Genomic DNA, 21,746 nt, shown 5'->3' with positions numbered 1-21,746 from the left:
TTGTAAGAATTTTAATTTAGAATTAAATCTTGAAACATTTTATGTGGGTACTCTGAGAAGCATTTGTAAGAGTATTAACAAATCATCTTAGTCTGTTGAAGATAGCACAGATTTTGTAGCCTAATATAAGGAATTATTTATGCAGCTTAGTAGAGAATGCAGTGTGTTATCTAAGTATTTAGAAATACCACTTTTGTCCACATATCTGTAAAGAGTAACACATCCATAGTGACTATATTGTGGTTTCCCTTCACAGATATCAAGTTGTGCTAGTACAACCATATAAATAATTAATACCTGAAGTCTCAATGTAACATGGACAGTAACAGTGATGACAGATAAATACAGACGCTTGGGGATCAAATACTAGGCGAAAAACACTTTTAAAAAGGTAAGAAAAAAATGTAATCTTAATTAAGGCCAAATGGGCTTTAGTTAGTAGAAGTAATTGACTAAAGTTTCTTTTTCAGTGCATCAGGCTTATAAGAAACACATCTGGGTGATCCTGTCTATCTTAATACTGGTAGAACTCAGCTGTAAGTATCAGTTTTGTGAAAATGACAGTTGCAGATACTCTTGTTTGGTAAATATCATAATGAGTGAGGTTCCTTTAGTAAACCCAATCCACAGTGGGTAGGAGGTGGCCGACTGGAAATGGAATAAAGTGCTAGAAAGGGCATGTCCATGTGTACTCAGAGACACATCTTAAATTTTGGATCCTCTGCCCCTGATGTTTGCCACCCCCACCACACACTATAGAAGGTAATATTTTGCCCTGTTTGTGAAAGGCTTTTGAGGTTGGGTATTAAGGAGTTGGCAGTTGGAATCTTTGTTGTAAGATGAGTGAATTTTCAAGTCAGAGGTACTTTTTATAGGATCATGTTTTCACTGTGCACCCTCCTTATATTAGTTTAGAATATTTCTTAATATAGTATTAAATTATTTTATTTAGACAATTTTCCTACCTTGTGTTTTTCAAGAATTTATAGGCCATATTTGTGAGAGATTGCATCTCTTGATATTAGATATTATTACTGATCTAGCTGACTAAAATTGTTTATTTTTACTAGGCAGTAACTAGTTCACAATGTTTGTTAACTGCATCAGTTTTAAAATTGTAATCCTTCACTGTGGAAATCTTTTAGAATATCTACTTTTAGAATATAATAAAGTGATTGTCTGCATCATAAACATTACTAGTCTTTTTCCTGGTATTCCTTCTTGTTTCCAAATGGGCACTTAACCATTTAGCCAGATTCTCTGTAAAGGATATCATATATACATTATCATAAAGTAAAACTCTTAGTTAACAAGACTGTCCAAGAAATGGAGTACACTTAGATTAATTAAAATATCTGGCCAACAAAATCCGTATTGTTTTTGTCCCAGTTGAAAATCCATATACAAAAATAGTAGAAAATTTTCTTCATTATAGAGTCTTAAAGCACTTTAGTAATCATCAGGGTTATCGTATAGATATTTGAAGACTTAGTTGATTCTTTGGTTTGCATAATTTATTTTTGTTGTTCAGTCCCCAGTTTTGAATACTTGAAGGCCAAGGTTTGGGAAGGCCTCTAGAATAAGAGTAAGAGATTATAAATTCTGTATGAGAAATTTTTATCAAAGGCAGTCTTGGGGTCACTTCAAAAAGATAATGCCCATAGACTCCAGAGAAGAATGGAGCCACATTTTAATGCAAACTAATAATGAGTTGTTGGGAGGATTCAGTATATTTCAAGGTCTTTTTGGTTTGTTTTTGTTGGATTTTAAACATCATTTTCTAGTTTCTTGTTATCTCTGAGGCTACAGAGTTACTAAGAAGTATCAGAGATGTTACTATAAATATTCTGTTATCTGCTGTTTCCTCTTATAGAAGAGGTAAATCTGTTAGCATAAGTTAATTTGTTTCTTTAATTTTTTTTTTTATTATTTTATTTTAAAGAAAGGAATTTAGGAGGTTCTAGTATTCTCCATGGCTGAAGCTGAGAGTCTGAAACCCTGATGCTTAAGCTCTATTCTAGATCGTAGCTCCAACTCCTTCAGGATATAAGGAAAAGAGATAATATTTCCACAATGATAGATCTTTGGTTGTACAGGTAAGTTATTTAGTTGCAGTAGTGAAGACAACTGTAGTTTGATATTTTTTGTGGGAGGGTTAACTTGCTATATTTCTATACTTTCTTCTGCATGCATATTGTGCAGTCTGTCTGGCAGTTCATAGGAGTGTGGAGCTGTAGGGAATGGGTTAGGGATGAAATATTTTCCCACTCTTCCCAACAGGGATATGAATGAAGTGACTAAGTATGTTGGAATCTCTCGAGCATTATACCTGTCCTTGACACTGTAGGTATTTTTGATAAACGGGGCATTATGAAATTCCTTGACTTTCATCTTCTCCCCAATTTTCTTTTAAAGTATGCATTCATTCAGCATTCTATGTATCTGTCTGTGTCACCTATCTATCATGTATCTGTCTCTCTTAATGGGGAAGAAAGAAGAGATCCCTTTATATAAGGCAGTACATAATAGAATTCACAGCTTCAAAACACAAATATTAAGAACTTTTAACTTGAATTGCATTGGTGGGTCCCTACATTTCACCCTCCTACTTTTAACCTGATAGTGGTAATTGCTCAACTAAAGAAATTTGTCTTAAAAGAACTGTATGACAAGGATAGTCTGAACCGTTACTAAGCAACTCATGTTTATGTTCTAGGTAGAAGAATCATATTGGTAACACTTTCCAGTTGCTCTTGCTCTTTTTGCCTTTTGCTTTGGTTTGATATGGTATCATGACCAGTTTCCAAAAAATTGTTCAATTAATAAAACTAAATATTGTGATAATAAATATCGGCTAGAAGGTTGATGTTAATGGATGATTGCCAGTCTTTCAGTTCCCAAAATAAATCATACTACTTTGGTAATTATAGTGGAGCAAAAGGTTGTAGGCATTATTTTTGAAAAATCTTTTTGAGATTTCTTTCTCATTGGTAAAGGTGATAGCTAGAGTAGTGTTTTATTAGGTGGACCATTTTAGTTTTATTCCTGTTAGGTCATATTGATGCAGTTCTGCAGATGGAGTCCCAGGGGCTGGACATTTATGGTCTGAAATACAGGTGATACTGTTTCAGAATCCTGCAGTTAGATTTGAGGTAAAGGTAGATTCAGATTTGGGGGAGGATAGTTCAACAGCATGGGTGAGATATTAGAATTATAGGTAAGATTTGGACCTTAATATGAATAGACAGGTTGAAATTTGGTTGACTGTCGATGTGCACTCCAGTAGGAGGAAAACTTACGAGGGTGGAGAAGAAAGGAAGGGATTCTATTTAATTTTTGTGATTGGTTGGTCATATTCTCTTCTGTTTTAGGAAGTGCCATATTCATTAGTTGATGTATATAACATGTAGGAAAAACTTCGTTTTAGTTGCTAGATTGCATTTTGCCATATGAATATGTTAACTAACAGTTTCCCTTAATTCCGAAATTAGAGTGATTGAATTTCTAGTCCTAGTTGGGTGCTGGCTAAGCTTTACACCATGTGTCTCCTATTTAGTTAACTAGCAAGGGTATTTTCTGAGATACTTAGTTTGTAAATAAGTTCCCTTTTGTTCCCTTAGAATTTTTAGTAGGAATATAATTTTGTGCTCCAAACCTCTTCACTGAATTTCTTCAGTAACTGTATTATGCAGCTAAAACGAGGAGAACGACTACTTTAGTCTGTAATACTTAGCTAAGCATGGCAAAACAACATTGAGACTTGGTTGAGATAATCAAGACCGTTTTAGTCCCTTTTTGGTAACTGAAATTTGCACTCGATTTATTAGATAACTACAGAAAGTGTGTGCCTTTATATGTACCTATTCAAAGTAGAAAAGATGAAGAAAAAGGTTAGAACAGAAGAAAACAACCTCAGAGGGAAGGGTGTTTAAATTTCATTTAATTTTCAGAATTTTTTACCGATTTATTACCTTAAGGACATGCAGTGTTATTGTCAGGCAAGAGAGTGAGTCCTCTCTTTGGTGCTACTTAAGCCAGAGTAACCATGGCTTTCTTTATGTATTTTATTACTAGAATCAAATAAGGAATTAAAGGATATAAATAGGTCTAATTTAGTTTGAACCTGATGACTATATTATTTTAAAAGAATTCTGTCTGGATGTAGTGGTCTGAGTCAGTGCTTCTCAAATTCTGATAGGCAAATAAATCACCTGGGAATCTGATTAATTGGTAGGTCTGGGGCAGGGCCTGATATTCTGCATTTTCAACAAGCTTCCAAGGGATGCCATGATGCTGGTTTTTCAGGCCACACTTTGACTTGCGAGAGTTCGAGGTACCAAAAGGGCCGGTCCTTGTATAAAACAGGTTTGCTTTGTATATGGCTCAGTAGCACAGGATTTGAGAACTTTAACTAAAATGGACTTTACTATGGTTGATGAATGGAATAAAAATGCTTTTTAGGGATCAGAAGAAACAAAAAGAGGTTTCATCTTTCATATTACAGTGTTTTGATCACTGGAATAGTGAAGAAATAGGCCCTCATTGTAGGTACAGTTTTATAATTACATATATTATGTATACGTGTATAATACTATGTAATAGTATTATATGTATATATGTGTTATATGTATTATGTGTATATAATACATACTATGTATTATATACATATAATAATATATATTATGTAATAATAATATATATGTTCTTTACAAGTAACTAAGTAATAATAATAGGCTTATTTTATTAATAATGACAAGGCAGAGATTTTGCTTTCATTTAGATTGGTAGGAAAGGAAAGAAGGGCTGGGGGTGCCTATTACTGCAATCCTTTGAGGTTTAAATACCCTTAATTGGCACCACATTTTAAAAAGTAAAGATTAAGGGGCGCCTGGGTGGCTCAGTGGGTTAAAGCCTCTGCCTTCAGCTCAGGTCATGATCCCAGGGTCCTGGGATCGAGCCCAGCATTGGGCTCTCTGCTCAACAGGGGAGCCTGCTTCCCTTCCTCTCTCTCTGCCTTCCTGTCTGCCTACCTGTGATCTCTGTCTGTCAAATAAATAAATAAAATCTTAAAAAAAAAAAAAGAGAGATTATTTTTTGTGTGTTTATAAAATATCACTATTGCCAGTATTATTTTTGAATCATAAATTATGAACATAATCAGTTTTGAATAATAAATTGTGAATATAATTAAATTAGCATGAACTATTTGCATTAGATTTTGTAAGGAAAGCTTAAATATTATGTTTCTTTTGTCTATTTACATAGGTCATTAATATTTAAAAATCAGTAATCTTCAACTTTGAGAGTTACAGATATGGGTATCTGAAACAAATAAACTGATTTTAGTAATTTTTAGTTTGTGCTTTTTTAAACTACCATTTGAAATTTAGCTTAAAGTTTTTGTAATTAAAAGTGGGTATCTATGGGACATTCAGTATTTATTACCTGTGATTTAAAATGGACTGCAATCTTCATGACAAGATTTAAGCAAAAGAGAATTACAAGTCACGTGCCTCTAATGAACCCCAAAATAGTAAAAGTTTACTATGTGAAATGTATTTCATACTTCTGATTGGTATCCTGTACTTGTTCATGAGATGGCTATGGAATTCTCTAGGACAGATTATCATACTCTAATCCCAGGGCTGGTTTGTGAGTATTGTAAGATTTTCAAACATTGTTAATTAAAATTGAAAAGTATGCCTTACTCTGAAACAACACTAAATCAACGTACGTATTTTTTAGGAAGTTTAAATTCATTTGTCAGCAGGCAGAAAGAAGAAGACAGTTCCCTTTTCTGTATGTGTGGCAGTGTGTTGCTATGGCTTCTGTAGTTCTTCATAACCTTTCTACTGTTAGACACCTCTAGTTGAGGCAAAGGAGAGATTATATTTGGTTTGCAGGGGAGGGGTAGAATGGCATTTGGAGGGTGGGGGGATACTATGAAACTACCTAGTATGAAACTACCAACAGCCATTGTTGGCCTCTTTCTCTATCCTGCACCCCATTTGGAAGTTAAGCAGTGAAGTGGCAAATTGTCTTGTGAAGCTAAACAGAAGAGGAAGAGAAGAATGGATACTGGACATGTTAATAGTTCCTTTATTTTGCTTTATGGGAGAACCTTTGGAAAATAATAACCACTCAGAGTTTGTCCAGATGGATCGATCAATCAGGGCATTTTTCAATTTCCCTTGCATTTCTAACTTAGAAACACCAAACCTCCACACGAGAAAACCAGTTCATCTCCCAACATGTGTTAAAACTGTGGCATATACATATATACAGGGGTTCAAAGGAGAAGATGGGGTTTTATATGTAGTCCTGATTTCTTAGATGTCATATTTGCTTTGGGGGCTGCTTTTCCTTTTTCTTCCATCCTCCTCAGAATACTTCCTTTCAGTTGCCGATTCATGGCTGTACTTCTTGTACTTCTAGAGACTAGGATAATTTGGGTTTGCTTTGTTTTGCTTTAACAGTTGCAAGCTAGGATTGTGATATCTATTCATCTGCTTGATGACAAAAATTCTACTGCAGCTGAAATTGTTTGGATGTCACATAGTTTGTTACTAAAGGATTTGGCCAAAAACTCATTTTAGTAAGAGTGAATTAAGAAAAGCAGAGCCTACCACTTTATCTCCCAGGAATATTTTGAGAAAACATAAGAAATGATTGGGATAGTTTTTGTGATAACTGCTATAAAAATTCAAGGGTATTCTTTTAATAACCAAGATGAAATCCTGTCTTTCAGGGAAGTCTTTTCTGGGACCTTTGTGCCTGTGTGTCTGAGGCAGGTTAAGGGCATGGTCTATAGAGCCCTGCCCTGCCACTTAAATGTGTGGCTTTGGACAGATTACTTAAAAGATACAGATACTTCACCCTCCTCATTTGTAAAGTAAGGATGGTAATAGCAGTTTTCTTAATTGTTGTGAGACTTAAGTGAGTTAATGTATGTAAGCATATAGAACAATTCCTCGAACATATTAAGTGTCATATAATTGTTAGCTATTATTAATATCATTTTTGGAAATATTTATAAAAGTATATCATGTTATTTATTAATATTGGCTATACTTGGATTTAAAAGTTAGTAGCTTTATGCTTTTGTTTTAGGTATATTAACTATTACCTTTTTCTCATTATTTTGTTTACATTTTTGAAGGTTTCCCAATGAGTGGATCATGATGACCGTATTGTAGGGACTTGCCATAGTATGGCTGCTTCCCGATCTACTCGTGTTACAAGATCAACAGTGGGGTTAAACGGCTTGGATGAATCTTTTTGTGGTAGAACTTTAAGGAATCGTAGCATTGCTCACCCTGAAGAAATCTCTTCTCATTCTCAAGTACGATCAAGATCACCAAAGAAGAGACCAGAGCCTGTGCAGATTCAGAAAGGAAATAATAATGGAAGAGCTACTGATTTAAAACAGCAAAGTACTCGAGAATCATGGGTAAGCCCTAGGAAAAGAGGACTTTCTTCTTCAGAAAAAGATAACGTAGAAAGGCAGGCTGTAGAAAATTGTGAGAGAAGGCAAACAGAACCTGTTTCACCAGTTTTAAAAAGAATTAAGCGTTGTCTTAGATCTGAAGCACCAAACAGTTCAGAAGAAGATTCACCTATAAAATCAGACAAGGAGTCAGTAGAACAGAGGAATACAGTAGTGGACAATGATGCAGATTTTCAAGGGACTAAACGAGCTTGTCGATGTCTTATACTGGATGATTGTGAGAAAAGGGAAATTAAAAAGGTGAATGTCAGTGAGGAAGGGCCACTTAATTCTGCAGTAGTTGAAGAAATCACAGGCTATTTGGCTGTCAATGGTGTTGATGACAGTGATTCAGCTGTTATAAACTGTGATGACTGTCAGCCTGATGGGAACACTAAACAAAATAGCACTGGTTCATATGTGTTGCAGGAAAAGTCAGTAGCTGAAAATGGGGGTTCGGATACCCACACTTCAATGTTCCTTGATAGTAGGAAGGAGGACAGTTATATAGACCATAACGTGCCTTGCACAAATTCAGAAGTGCAGGTCAAGTTGGAGGACCACAAAATAGTAACTGCCTGCCTGCCTGTGGAACATGTTAATCAGCTGACTACTGAGCCAGCGACAGGCCCCTTTTCTGAAATTCAGTCATCCTTAAGGGATTCTGAGGAGGAAGTAGATGTGGTGGGAGATAGCAGTGCCTCAAAAGAGCAGTGTAATGAAAACACCAGTAACGCCCTGGACACAAGTCTTGAGAATATGCCAGTCTCTGGAGAACCAGAATCATCTTCTGTTCTAGACTGTGTTTCAGCTCAAATGATGTCTTTATCAGAACCTCAAGAACATCGATATACTCTGAGAACTTCACCACGAAGGGCGGCCCCTACCAGAGGTAGTCCCACTAAAAACACTTCTCCTTGCAGAGAAAATGGACAATTTGAGGAGAATAATCTTAGTCCCAATGAAACAAACGCAACTGTTAGTGATAACATAAGTGAATCTCCCACAAATCCTGATGAAATTTCTCAGAATGAAAGAGGAATATTTTGTGACTCTGAAAGTTATGGGAGTGAAGGACTAAGTAAGCCACCCTCAGAGGCAAGACTTAATATTGGACATTTGCCATCTGCCAAAGAGAGTGCCAATCCGCACAATGCAGAAGAAGAAGAAGATGATCCTGATGTTTATTACTTTGAATCAGATCATGTGGCACTGAAACACAACAAAGAGTATGTGTAAATATGGTAACCATGAATTCTGCTTTGTTTATTATTCCCCACGTTTTCAGTATCTGTTCATAAATGTCTATTCATACCATTTTTATTATAGCTAAGATTAATGCTTTAGCTGAAATTTTAGGTTTAACATAATGATTATCTCAACTCTTAAAAAAAACTCCAAAAAAAGGAAAGACTTTAAAACTCAGCTTTATTACTCTTCTCAATGGCAATATGGTTTTCTAGTTTTGATATTTCACACATCTCAATTAGAAAAGACATGTGGAAACGTGGTTGATGGCGTTTTAATTAATAACTTTAATACCATTTCAGTTAATTTGTAAAATGGAAACATCTTTAGGTATCATAATACACTTTGAATTTATAGTTGCAGAGTTTTATGAAATGTCTATGCCTTCCAGACAGTGTAAAACCATTAACGAGTGCTTAGACATCATATAGATAATGATTTTATCTTAGTTACTTATCTAATTTCTCGTTAAAACTTTGATTTAAAAAAATGCACTTTATGCATTACCTTTGACTTCCGTGATTTGCAGAAATTGATATTACTGTTAAAACTATGATGGGTAATTGTATATTGTAATTAGCACATTAGCAAGAGTTACAGTCTGCTCTATAGTTTACTTAAAGCATTTGAGACAACTTTCTCCTGATTCTAAATTATAAGGGGAGGCTATTTTAAAGTGCTGTCATTTCTTAATCTTTGTAATGAAGGTACTTTTTAAAATAGAGTGTCCACATTTATCACAGTTTTACTTAGATTTGCTTTAAGTATTCTGGGTAGTAACACAAATGAATTGGAGCTAACTCTGAGTAATCTTGAATAGACGTTAATGAACAGTGAACAGGGTTTATCATGAATACTGTGATCAGCAACAGTAAAAGACATACATGAGTTAATCACCTTTATTCCTACAAAGTGAGCTTTTGAATTACTAGCACAGATTTTATAGGCTGTGTAAAAACACCGATTTAAGGAAACTTTGTAATGTTCTTGTGACAGTTGCCAGATTCTGGTATGTTTCAGATCACAAAGTATCAAATCCTAGTTGTGGACCATAATAATTTTTTGCCATACGTTATAGATCAGATTTGTATATGATAATTTGGTGGCCTTTTAGCATATGTTTCTTCTCTGAAAATTTCCTTTAAAAAAAAAATAAATGGTATTTTAATATTTGGTTTAGTAGAGAGGTCATTTTATCTAAGCATTTTATTCATTTATTTTTGTAGAATGGTTAGCATTTTTATGTATTTGAAATATTTGAAATCCAATTTGAGATAGAAACTCAATAAATAAGTGAAGTTTTTTCCAATTTCAGGTAGATAGAGTTCTTACCATTACTATTAAGCATTAGTTTTTAAAAACAGAGTTGCTTATCTGCAGGCAAAAGAAGCAGAATATATGTTAGAGAAAAACCAAGAACTCAAAAAGGGTGCATTTTTATAAAATGGTAGTCGTTATTTTTATTCTCTTCCTTTTATTGTTACTTTGTCAAAAGAGATGCTCTCTTAAGGCCTAGCTGGTATGTTGATGGAAAATATTTTCCCATTAATTCATTGTTTTACGTTTTTTGTTCGAGCTCTCCTGATGATCATTCTTAAGGATGATAAACCTACAAAACAATTGTCTAAATATAGTGGCTATAACATTTAAAGAATGACGTTCCATATTCTTAAGCCTTTGCAAGAATATGGTTTGATGGGTTCCTCAGGTAACAGTCCTTTGGGATTTGGATGGTAGTTGCTTTATTAGGACAGCATTTTCGATTTAATGCCTCATTTGGTGACCTTGGGCAAAAGAAATCACTTGTTCTTGCTTTCTTGCCTTCCTCCAGTCCTTTGAAGGTAGCACCTTTAGGCACTTCACTTTAAGTTTTTTTCCTCTGATGGAAGTGTATTGGCAAGAGTGAGATGGAGGGTGAGAGCATCTTGATTAGCATCTAGGTTAGAGATAATTTAAAGAAAATTGAGAGAGGATGTTTGATCATGTTAGATATAATCTCGTTTCAGTAGAGTCCTTATTTCTTTGCTTTTTGTTTAGAGCCAAGAGATGATTGGATATAATATTGGCTTTTTTTTTTTTTAACCCAAATTGTCATTGTAAAAAATACCATCCTGATACCTGTCCTGTGCTTTGAAGTCTAAAGTTAATTTCTTTCAGTTTGAAAATGCACTTGGGGTAAAGAAAAACAAAAGATAAATGGGTAGAATAAATATTATTCTCCTGCACACACAAGTATACACATACACCCCCATCAGGATATTTTTTTTTCTTTCTTATTCTCTTCATGCTATTAAATTTCTCCAGATAATTCCCTTTGAAACTGGGAATTGGGCATTGCCCAGATTATATACATAAATATCTTTACCAGTAGGGAATGAATACTTCCGGATGGCCGGATTCAAAAATACGTTACCAGTAGAAAACACTGAGCATGTCATAGCTTTTTATCTGGAGCTGGGAGAACATGGCTGTTCTCATTCTAATTGTAACTCTTCTCTAAATTAACATTGATTAATCAGCAACCTTCTATCCTACCATTTAGCCTATAATTTATCTGTCTTATTTACAAGGGTATTACATATAGGGTCATCTAATGACTTGGGAATTTTTGAAAAGATATTGTGTATAGAAGCCTAGCCTTAGACCTGATTCATGATAATTAGACCATAGGCCAGAGAAAGGAATTTATGGGCATTCTGGATACTTAACCCTGTTTTATCTCCAGATGCCGTCCATTTTATTCCCATGAACCCACAGTGTGCTTTTACATATTTATTTATTTATTTGTTTATTTTTTGGAGAACTCTACTAGGAACAAGGGAAGTGAGACTGAAGGTTATCTTTTTTTTTTTTTTCCTTCCAGGATTCCAGGTGTGGATTATTTCACTAGATGTGATCTCTTAAAGAGTAGTGGGTGGGGAATCAGAAGAAATATATTTTATCTAAAAACTCTGGTCTTCGAGGTTGAAAAATTCTGTTAAAGTGATAGATAATATCTGGTGACTCCTTTTTTGGCCTAAATAGCCAAAGAAGATTTTAGGTTCAGAGCTTTTTCCCCCAATTCACAAGGCTATCACTGGAAAATAAATATTCAAAAGAAAATGTGATTTGGTCAGTTTTCTCTGAATTCTCATTGTACAAGAATACTTAAGTGAATTATTTGAAGGGCCTTGAATAGCTTCATTTAAAGATCTTATAACTTTACATAAATAGGCAGAGGATGAAAAGTTAGGTGAAGAGTTTTTGGATTCTTGATGTCTTCGGAAGATTAACTCATTGATAAGATTATTAATGTTTATACCAATTTTCAAGTTTCTAGATAATGAAATTATAAGAATAAGCTAATTGCTGTTCATCAAAAGAGTATTGCTCATGTAGTCTCTGTGTAAGAAATTTTCAAGCCATATTAAAGAATATTTATAGGAATTGTGTTTTTAAACTTGGTTCTCATTAATGTACTTTAAATGATTATGATATGTCCTTTTATACTATGCTTATGTGAATCATTTGAGATCATCAGTTTCAGAAGCTGCATAGAGAAAATCCTCATTATGTCTCCTAGATTCACTTCCTGTGAGACTGCTTTTACTGTTTGTCTAAGTTTCTTTCAAGGGGCCAGAAGGCTCCTGAACCGGATGTGGATTTTGCTTAGAAAACAATAGAGGAGTCATCCTGCCCTAGACAAAGTAATGTGTACTGTGCTTCATAAGGTGCCGAGTGATTTTCTCTAGTTTCTTGTTTGACACAGCGCTACAACTCAGAAGTAGACTAGATAGCATCATACAGTCCCCATTTCCTAACTTATAATTAAGGTTTTAAAGTTACTTATTGAAATTCTGATGACCTACTGGTAGATAGAGAACGCCCATATTCTAATTCACGGTGGGAATTTCTCCTGGTTATCTGGGGGAGCAGATACTGGGTACTCAGTTTTCAAAATTCTTTAGTCCAAGTTTAAGCTCTGTAATTGTAATCATGATTATCTGGTTTTATCTGTCAGAATCAGCATTATAGGTAAGTAACCTGTTCTGTTTATTGGATAAAATGTTTTCATGTTCGTTGTTTTAAAGGACATTCTGTTAGTGTGTCTGTGAAAAATAATTGCCCTGTACGAATTGGGGATATAAAATTACTTGACTACAGCTTGACGTTAAATAGATATTTTGGATAATTTGCAAAAAATACTTTGGGGGATGTTTTGGAATGCACTTGAGTATATTAAAGTCAGAGATTACCAGGAAAAACTCATGCATGGTGTATCCTCTCCACTAATTGAAAAAGGCGTGGAATATAACAGCCAGAGTGGCCCCACTAGTTTGCACAAAGTTTAATGAGAGGAGGGAAATAACTGTCCTTAGTATAAAATTTTTGATTGTAAGAGGAGTATGCCATTAACTAATCAAAATAATCAGTGCAGTGAACTCTTGTTTTTTTCCTTTGAATGTCAGCATCTTTTATTTCAAATGATGTGAATGGTGTCTAGAAGTGATCCTTTGTTGTAATCCAAGTGTATTTGTACCTGAGTATAATTTAACTTTTTCTTCATTTAGGGTCATTTTTGCTGACAGAGGTTATATAGTAATACTTTCTGCCATCACTGCCAGAATATCTATGTGTTTTTGCTTATGTTAAATGATTTGGACTCCTCTGCTTTTTATGTTCTTATAACTTAGTTTCTTTTCTGTGTTCTTCCGGAAGTTCTTTGACTTCTTACAATTTTCTTCAGTTTTGTTATCTTTCATTTTATTGTCGCTAGTGCTGTCATGCTACCTTCCTTTATAAACTCAGCCTTCCCTTCTAATTGAGTGCTTTTAGTTCTCTTTAAACTTGGAAATCAGAATAACCAAGCTTGTTAGAATTAGGTCTCATGATTCTTGAGCAATGCACTGAGGAGTTTCTCTCTGGATGCATATATAAGCATTAGAGATGTTTGTTTTAATTATGTGTTTTCTTGTTTGCTTTCTTTCTGGTTTAGAGTCTGTATCTTACATAACTTACCAGGTATCTAAATTCTGGATGGAGAAACAACAGTTGTTTTTTTATATTTGGCAATAAATACCCATTTTAAAAATCATAATTTATTTGAGACTAATTGAAGCTTAGCCTTTAGTTACAGGAACTTGATTTTAGTAGGTTTTTTATAGGCTCAAAAATGTTGTTTTTACATATTGGTAAGAGACTATACCATTTATATGTTTCTGTGATGACTCATGTCATCAGATACTATAGTGTTAGTAATAAATGAGATCTGTGACTTTTCTGCTTCTTTCTTCAGTGAGGTCTGTATCTTCTGTCTTCATCGAGGTCTGTGTATTGCTATTTCTTTTACATTATCATGGAAAACTGCTTCTGCTTTTCTCTTAAATCTCTGATTTTAACAGAGAGAAATTTGTGAAGTGGTGAGCACAGACTGGGCAGTTTGTTCAGGATGCTCTTAGTTGGCAGAATTCTCTGTAGTGTGTTATGATTTAATTTTCACATATCTAGTAATATTTGTATGGTAGATGCTTGAAATATGTTGAGGATCCGAGTTTTCTATTTCTTTAAAAAGTATTGAAATTTGTTCTGACAGGCAGTTAATTTACTTGATAATAACCATGATTCTAGTAAGTTTTATCTTTTGCCCTGATGGGAGAAGTACAGAGTAACCTATATTCTAGGTTTGGTTTAGCCTTAGTTTGGCATAGCCTTTCTGATGTCTCATTTAAAAAGGTCTTAACTGGGGCACCTGGGATCGAGCCCCATATCGGGCTCTCTGCTCAGCAGGGAGCCTGCTTTCTCCTCTCTCTCTCTCTGACTGCCTCTCTGCCTACTTGTAATCTCTGTCTGTCAAATAAATAAAATCTTAAAAAAAAAAAAAAAAAAAAAAGGTCTTTCCTCTGGCTAGTTGAAACCTGAAGGACTCTAACCTCATGAAAACACTGATAATTTTTCTCTGTACAACTCCTTGACAGTTGTTCTTTGCTTGATCCTGTGGAATCTCATGTTTTACTCATGCAGCTTTGTATGTGGAAGACACAAGGGGACCTCTGTGCCGATACTCGGTGTTTCCTTCTTCCTCACTTTTGCTTCTTCCTCTTTGTCCTACAAGTTCCAGCTGCCTCACTTCCCCAAACTCAGTTTTCTCTCTCTCTCTCTAAGCTCAGCAATACCGCTTCCTGTTCCATAGTACTGATGGTACTTCCATGCAGAAAGTGTGATCAGAGTGTGCCTTATTTCATCTGTTTGCTCTCTCCTGCAGAGCAGAGTTCTGCACTGCATGTTGTCTAACAATAATTGTTTCTGTATTTTCCCTGGTTGTCTAGTTGTGTATGACAGAAGGATATTCAGTGTTAATTCTGTCAAGACTAAAAGTGGAACTTTATGATTTAATTTTGGTATGCACTAGGTATGTTTTCTTCTTATGATACTCACTCCCAGTCTGAAGTTTGGCCATTTGGAAATTATTTTTTGTTGACACTTGTGACAACGAGGGCTAGTTTTTACTTATACCTTAAAAATTAGTTGAAGCAATTTCGTTTCCTAAGAAACTGAAGTCAGAGAAATTGGAATAATACCAGTTTGAATTGAAGAATGAGAGTAAAAGAGACTTGACATTGTTTTAGTTGTATTGGTGGAGTGTTCTATGGTTTGAGCAGAAGTAAAAGTTAGGTTACTGGTTCAGATACAGTTCATGAGGATGAGTAAAAGAGAAAGCGACACACAAGAAGATGTGAAACAATTTACTAGGTTTAAAGTGGTAACCATAAGAGATGAAACAGTAATGTAGCTAGGTTTTAGTTATTTTTTTTAGACCCTTCAAGTTTTTTGAATGGGCCAGATATGATGTACTATATTTCAGAAAGCTAGGGTGCATATGTTCTTTTTATGCCTGTCAGTTTCATCCAGTTTCTTGTAAATGTCAGCTGTTTTGCAAAAATTTATTTTCACTGATACTATTTTTACCATTTATGCTAAGTTGGAGAACTCATTCAACTTTTGTTGTTGTTGTTGTTTCCTTCTTTTCACTTGTCCTAAATAATCCTTCCTCTTAATTTTAAATGTTTTAACTAACAGTTCTCAGAATATAAAAGCATGGAATTTTATTATGTTTAAACTTTCATTTGGAGAGAAAGGGTTATGTAATAGTTTATTGGCAATGAAGGTAGAAAGTGCCATTGAACACTAGTCAACACCTAAAGTATCTTCTTAATAAACATTTACATATATATATATATATATATGGATATGAGGAGTGAAGTTAAATGAGCCAGGTGTAATATTTTATAAGTACTGTTTTTTTAAGACACCAGTCATGGTGGGGTGCCTGGGTGGCTCAGTCTACTAAGTGTCTGCCCTGGGTTCAGGTCATGATCCCAGAGTCCTGGGATTGAGTCCCACTCAGGTTCCCTGCTCAACAGGGAGTCTGGTTCTCCCTGCCCTTCTCTTCCTCCCCTCTGCTTGTGCTCTCTTTAAATAAATAAATAAATAAAATCTTCTAAAAAAAAAAAAAAAAAAGACCCAATCATGACTGGATAATGTTTTATTTTTAAAATGCTATTAAAAGTTTTACTTAGGGGCGCCTGGGTGGCTCAGTGGGTTAAGCCCCTGCCTTCGGCTCAGGTCATGATCCCAGGTCCTGGGTTCAGGCCCCACATCGGGCTTTCTGTTCAGCGGGGAGCCTGCTTTCTCCTCTCTCTCTGCCTGCCTCTCTGCCTACTTGTGATTTCTCTCTGTCAAATAAATAAATAATAAAAGTTTTACTTATAAATTATTTACAGAAGTAGACTAGATTTGAGGAGTATTCCAGTCTCCTTCCATTATAATTTTTAGCTGGCAGTATGATGCTGGGTAAATGTCTTTAATTTCTGTGGTTGTTAGTTTTCTTATCTATTAAAAAATGGCATTTATGTAATTCAAATTAATATATAACTCTATATGTATGTGTGTGTGTGTGTGTGTGTGTGTGTCTTTCTCTGCCCTTCCCCTTGGTTTTGGTACTGCTCATGCTTTAGTTCTTGACTTCCTTCTTATTCCTTATACTCTCTGTTAATATTCTCACACACTGCTGTGGCTTAAATTACTATCTCTCTTGATGGATTTCCAAATGTATATATCTCCAGTCAGATTATGGTTGAGCTTCAGACTGCTTACAAGATATGTCTGTTTGCCTTCCCGACAGTAAACTCGGTGGAACATGTCTAAAATTGAACTTAACCATTGCTTGTTTCAGGTGCATCCAATATTTAACACTGTCTTTTTACTTAATTGGTACTTTCTTTCACTTTCCAAATCTAGAAAAAAGGGAGTTATCTTCAGTTACTTCTTCACTACACTCCCTCTTCCACCAGTGTTATTGATTCAGCTTTATTTCTTTATTCTCAGTGCCACTGTTTTTTGTTGTTTTTTTTTTTAAGTAGACTCCATGCTCGGTGTGGAGCTCAGTGCAGGGCCTGAACCTACAACTCTGAGATCGAGACCTGAGCTAAAATCAGTAGTCAGATGCCTAACTGATGGAGCCACCCAGGTGCCCCTCATTTACACTTTTTAAAATTTAGGTCACTGTCATCTCTTCTTGATTACTAGAAATGCTTCCTTAATTGCTTTCTGTGGTGCTAGTGTACTGTTTCTTCAATGGACCTTATACTGTAAATCTATTCTTTCAAATGAACTGTTGTGTGATTTTTAAACATTCTTTTTTTACTCTCTACCTCTCTATATTATAAACAGATTAAACCTTTAGTTCCTTGATTATTACATTCTTTTACTTGAGGTTTCTCATATGCCTGACCACCTGCTCTAGCCTACCCTTAACATCTATCTCCCTGGCTATCTTACTTTCTCTGTCTGCAAAGGGAGAAGGATGTTTAAATTTAGACATCATATACTCTGAGAAATCTTTCCAGTCTTCCCAAGATTGACGGAGTGGTCCTTGTGTGCTCTATCATAGCAACATGTACAATAGACCTTAAGGTCTTTGAAGGAATTATATCTTTCTAGTTGGTTGATATATCATTGGAGAAATGTCAAGCCTCATCCCGGTTGGAAAATATTAGAGAAAATTTGGTATGCTTTTCATAGTAGAGATTTTTTTTTATGCCATTAGTTTGATTTTTAATACTCTGGATATATGAAATTTAGTACTGGTAATGATTTCCTTTTTTTTTACTTAAAAACTAGATTTTAAGTTTTAAAAGAAATGTTGAATAAGGGGCGCCTGGGTGGCTCAGTGGGTTAAAGCCTCTGCCTTCAGCTCAGGTCATGATCCCAGGGTCCTGGTATCGAGCCCCGCATTGGGTTCTCCACTTAGCAGAGAGCCTGCTTTCCCCTCTCTCTCTGCCTGCCTCTCTGCCTACTTGTGATCTCTGCCTATCAAATAAATAAATAAAATCTTAAAAAAAAAAGTTGAATAAGCTACATAATCATTCACATAGTTAACTTAGGAATTATGGAGAGATAATTGGGTTGGTGGGGGACGGGAAAGAAGGGTGTGTCTCATGATTAGTTTGGTTGTCTGAACACATTTTCAGGTGGTGAGATAAATGTTTTTATGTGGTTGTATGAAAAATATAAGCTCAGTTGTTAATACCAGACCCCAAAGAGAGGAAGTCATTGTATTATAAAACAAATTTACAAGTTGGGTATGACCGGAATGTTTTGTATAGTTTCAGATACATATTTACAATCCAGAGTTCTGCCAGTAGACTTTAGGAAGCAATATGGAGTAAGAATTTATTTATTTTATTTATTTTATTTTTTTTAAGATTTTTTATTTATTTATTTGACAGAGATCGCAAAGTAGGCAGAGAGGCAGGCAGAGAGAGAGGAGGAAGCAGGCTCCCTGCAGAGCAGAGAGCCCGACGTGTGGCTCGATCCCAGAACCCTGGGATCATGACCCGAGCCGAAGGCAGAGGCTTTAACCCACTGAGCCACCCAGGCGCCCCATGGAGTAAGAATTTAGTTAGGTTAACTTTATTGACTTGAAGGACTTGAAAGAAAATGTGTGTCCCTATCTATGTGTCTGTCCTACTTAAAGATTTTCAATGGAGGATATTACTTAGCTTTTTCTGTATAACCTCATAATTTTGAGTAGAAGCTAGAAATAATTAAAAATACAAGACATATCCTGTGTCTTTGAAGTTACTGTAAAATGATTGAATATAGATAGCCTGAGAGATAAATAATTTAGCTATATTTGAGGTATGCTGCCTAGCAGAGTATTAGTTTATAACTCGAGATTACTAGCTTGTCTCTATAGTGTGAAATTTTTACGTATTTACAACTTTTGAAGGGGAACTTTTTACATGTTACAATGTATTGTTTCTTAGAAAAGGTCATCTAAAACTCTAGAGTAGGGAAAACATGTAAACCTTATCTGACTGGTGGTCAGGATTTTTTCTAGATTATTGTGCAACTTTAAAAAAAATTTTTTTTTAAATTTTAAATAAACATATAATGTATTATTAACCCCAGGGGTACAGGTCTAGATTATTGTGCAACTTTTATAATACTGACCACAATATAGGTGCATTCATCTTCCTGAATTCTTGAGGAAACTCAGGAATTTTACAGAGTAGATTTAGAAAAACAGGTATTAGGAACCAGTTAAAAAGACCCATCTTTGAGGGTTTCTTGCCATAAGAAATCTAGAGTCTTTAGGGAAGAAAAAAACCATAATTTTTTGAAGGCTATAAATATGTGGATTAAAAAAATACTAACATAATCTTTAAACAGTTCCCTCTGAAAGCCATTGTGGGATACTTCAAATGGTATTCAATTTGAATACAAGGTTATTGAAATCCAGTAACTAGTAAGGAACTGTAGGTTTTTTAAAACTGGCAAGGGGAATAAACAAAGTCAAGGTAGTTAGAGCTTGTTTTAGTAAGTGCATATTGGTTGCATGAATCTGAAAATCCATTCATAGTATATAAAATATAAAAAAGGCTTATTTTAAATAAATAGTAGGCAATCTTATGAATATTCGAGATCAGGAAATAAAGCCTGGCCAGGCCTTGTGAAATTACAACCTTTTGGTATTTAAGATGATACTCTCTTACCTGTGCTTCTCTTATGCACTAACAGACTAGTTTTTCTTTCTTTACTGATGTTTTCTGCTCACTTTCCCCTCATAATTTCAGTTTGCAAACAGCAGTGACTTTCCACTGTTTTTTCCCTGGTCCCAACTTTCTACTTGACTTTTCTTCTCAGATACTTGTCACATTCTGTAACAAAAGCCTGGTTATTGACTGTACAGTAGATTGACTTCCCTGGGTCACGTTTTCATCCCTCGCAAAATTATCATTGGTCGAGGGTAGAGTTAATATTTGGAGGTAGGGAAGAAAAGTCTGCTTTGGCCAATGCTTTTCGGAAGGATGTCTTCCAGAAAAGAGGTTATTGGGCAGTGTAGGCTGTCAGAAGATGCCATGATAGACCATTTGGTAGTTTGGGTCCAACTTGTATTCTTGACCAGTTGTATATAAAATGAGTAGAAGTAGAGCCATTATGCTAATGATCCATGTCATTTTATTTCTCCATAATATTCCATTTTATGGATATGTCATAGCTTGTTTATTTACCTATTGGAGGACATGTTGATTGTTTCCAGATTTTGGTGATTATGAATAAGACTGCTATAAACATTGCATTTGCAGGTTTTGTGTAGACGTAAGTTTTCAAATCAGTTGGGAGTATACCTAAATATGTACTTGCTGGGTCTTCCGGTAAGAGCGTGTTTAGTTTTGTAAGAAACTGCCAAACTGTCTTCCAGAGTAGCTGTAGCAATTTGTATTCCTATCAGAAATGAATGAGAGTTCTGTTGCTCTATATCTGTCCTCAACAGAATTTGGTATTGTCAGGTTTTTAAATTTTAACCAGTCTAATTGGGTATGTGGTGGCCCTGTTGTATTTTTAATGCATACATAAACAGAGACTTTTGGGGCCATATAAAAATATTTGCCATGCTTGATATTTTATTTCATGTAGTAGATGACTTTTTTTGTAAATGAAATAATTTTAAAGATTTTCTTTGGCTCTTAAAGGTTTCTAAAGGATAATATTGGCAATTTTTAAAGCAAATAATTTTTTACATAATTAATTCCCTTGTTATAAATCTTTCCAGAGCTCTTTTAGAAATGAAACTTTCATTAGAATAGTGAGATGTTTTATCATGGAATAAGAAATTTCTTGGTAATATATTCACCTTTGAGTTACAGCATATAATACCTTATTAAAATATATTTGACCTAAAAGATTAAAAAAAAGTAATGATTTTTTGATGTTTGAATTATGGGGACCTTATTTCTTTTCATGATGTATATTTTCTGGTCTTTGTTGTGTAAGTCAAAAATATTTTTAAAGAAACATACAGTTAATTCTCATAAAGATATATTAAGGGATTTAATAAAGAACCTCCCCACCTCCAGATCTTCATTTTCTGTGGTGCTAAGGAGGGAAGAACACAAGGATGTCGAATCAGGAGGCATTGGTATGGTTCTCAACCCTTAGCTGGTGAATCATGAAGTCCCTTAATCTCCTTAAACTTCATTTTCTTCAGTTATGAGATGAAGAGGTTACACCTATCCTTGAGGTGGCACCTTCCAGCTCTTATATTCTAATTCTGTAGCACCTATACTTGCTATACACTCTAGCTCCTTTTACACCATTGGGTGTGTCTTGCAGCTTATGTCAGAAACATAATTACTAATTAACATTAGTAATTGAAGAGTTGTGTTTAAGTCTTACTAGGTAGTATTCTACACGTTTGAAAAACATTTAAAAATATTTTGTGTTTATTAGTACTGTGGTCTTTAATCAGTATGTATATCCTGGAAGATCTTAGTTGAGATACACATTTTTAAAAAATTCTGTATATTGTTTGTAGCTGTTTTTTGTAGGGCTTACTGTATTTTATTTTGTGTTTTATTTTTTGAAAAAAAAAAAAAAAATCCAGTGTATTAATATATTCACCAGAAGGGCTCAACCAGAGACTTAATTTAAAAAACAGAAACAGGGGGCACTTGGGTGGCTCAGTTGG

At 34.8% G+C, this 21,746-nt stretch overlaps 1 protein-coding gene across 3 annotated transcripts in view; it reads left to right on the top strand.

Annotated features, from left to right (window-relative positions):
- The first annotated feature begins 256 nt into the window (after nucleotides 1–256).
- The window catches only part of LOC111142861 (zinc finger ZZ-type containing 3), a 62,663-nt gene continuing 41,173 nt past the window's right edge, over nucleotides 257–21,746 (top strand). For 2 of the 3 annotated variants that reach the window (XM_022496230.1, XM_022496229.1), the window contains exons 1-4: nucleotides 257–391; nucleotides 471–536; nucleotides 1,943–2,096; nucleotides 7,160–8,715. In XM_022496230.1, coding sequence (XP_022351938.1) covers nucleotides 7,211–8,715 — 1,505 coding nt within the window. In that variant the 5' untranslated portion in view covers nucleotides 257–391; nucleotides 471–536; nucleotides 1,943–2,096; nucleotides 7,160–7,210. The remainder of the gene's footprint in view (nucleotides 392–470; nucleotides 537–1,942; nucleotides 2,097–7,159; nucleotides 8,716–21,746) is intronic. The other variant, XM_022496231.1, reaches the window with a different exon arrangement.

The sequence above is a fragment of the Enhydra lutris genome, unplaced genomic scaffold (genome assembly GCF_002288905.1).
Source record: "Enhydra lutris kenyoni isolate GAN:26980312 unplaced genomic scaffold, ASM228890v2 scaffoldscaffold9, whole genome shotgun sequence".
In the NCBI taxonomy this organism is placed as follows: domain Eukaryota; kingdom Metazoa; phylum Chordata; class Mammalia; order Carnivora; family Mustelidae; genus Enhydra; species Enhydra lutris.
This window is presented reverse-complemented; position numbering and strand designations above follow the sequence as displayed.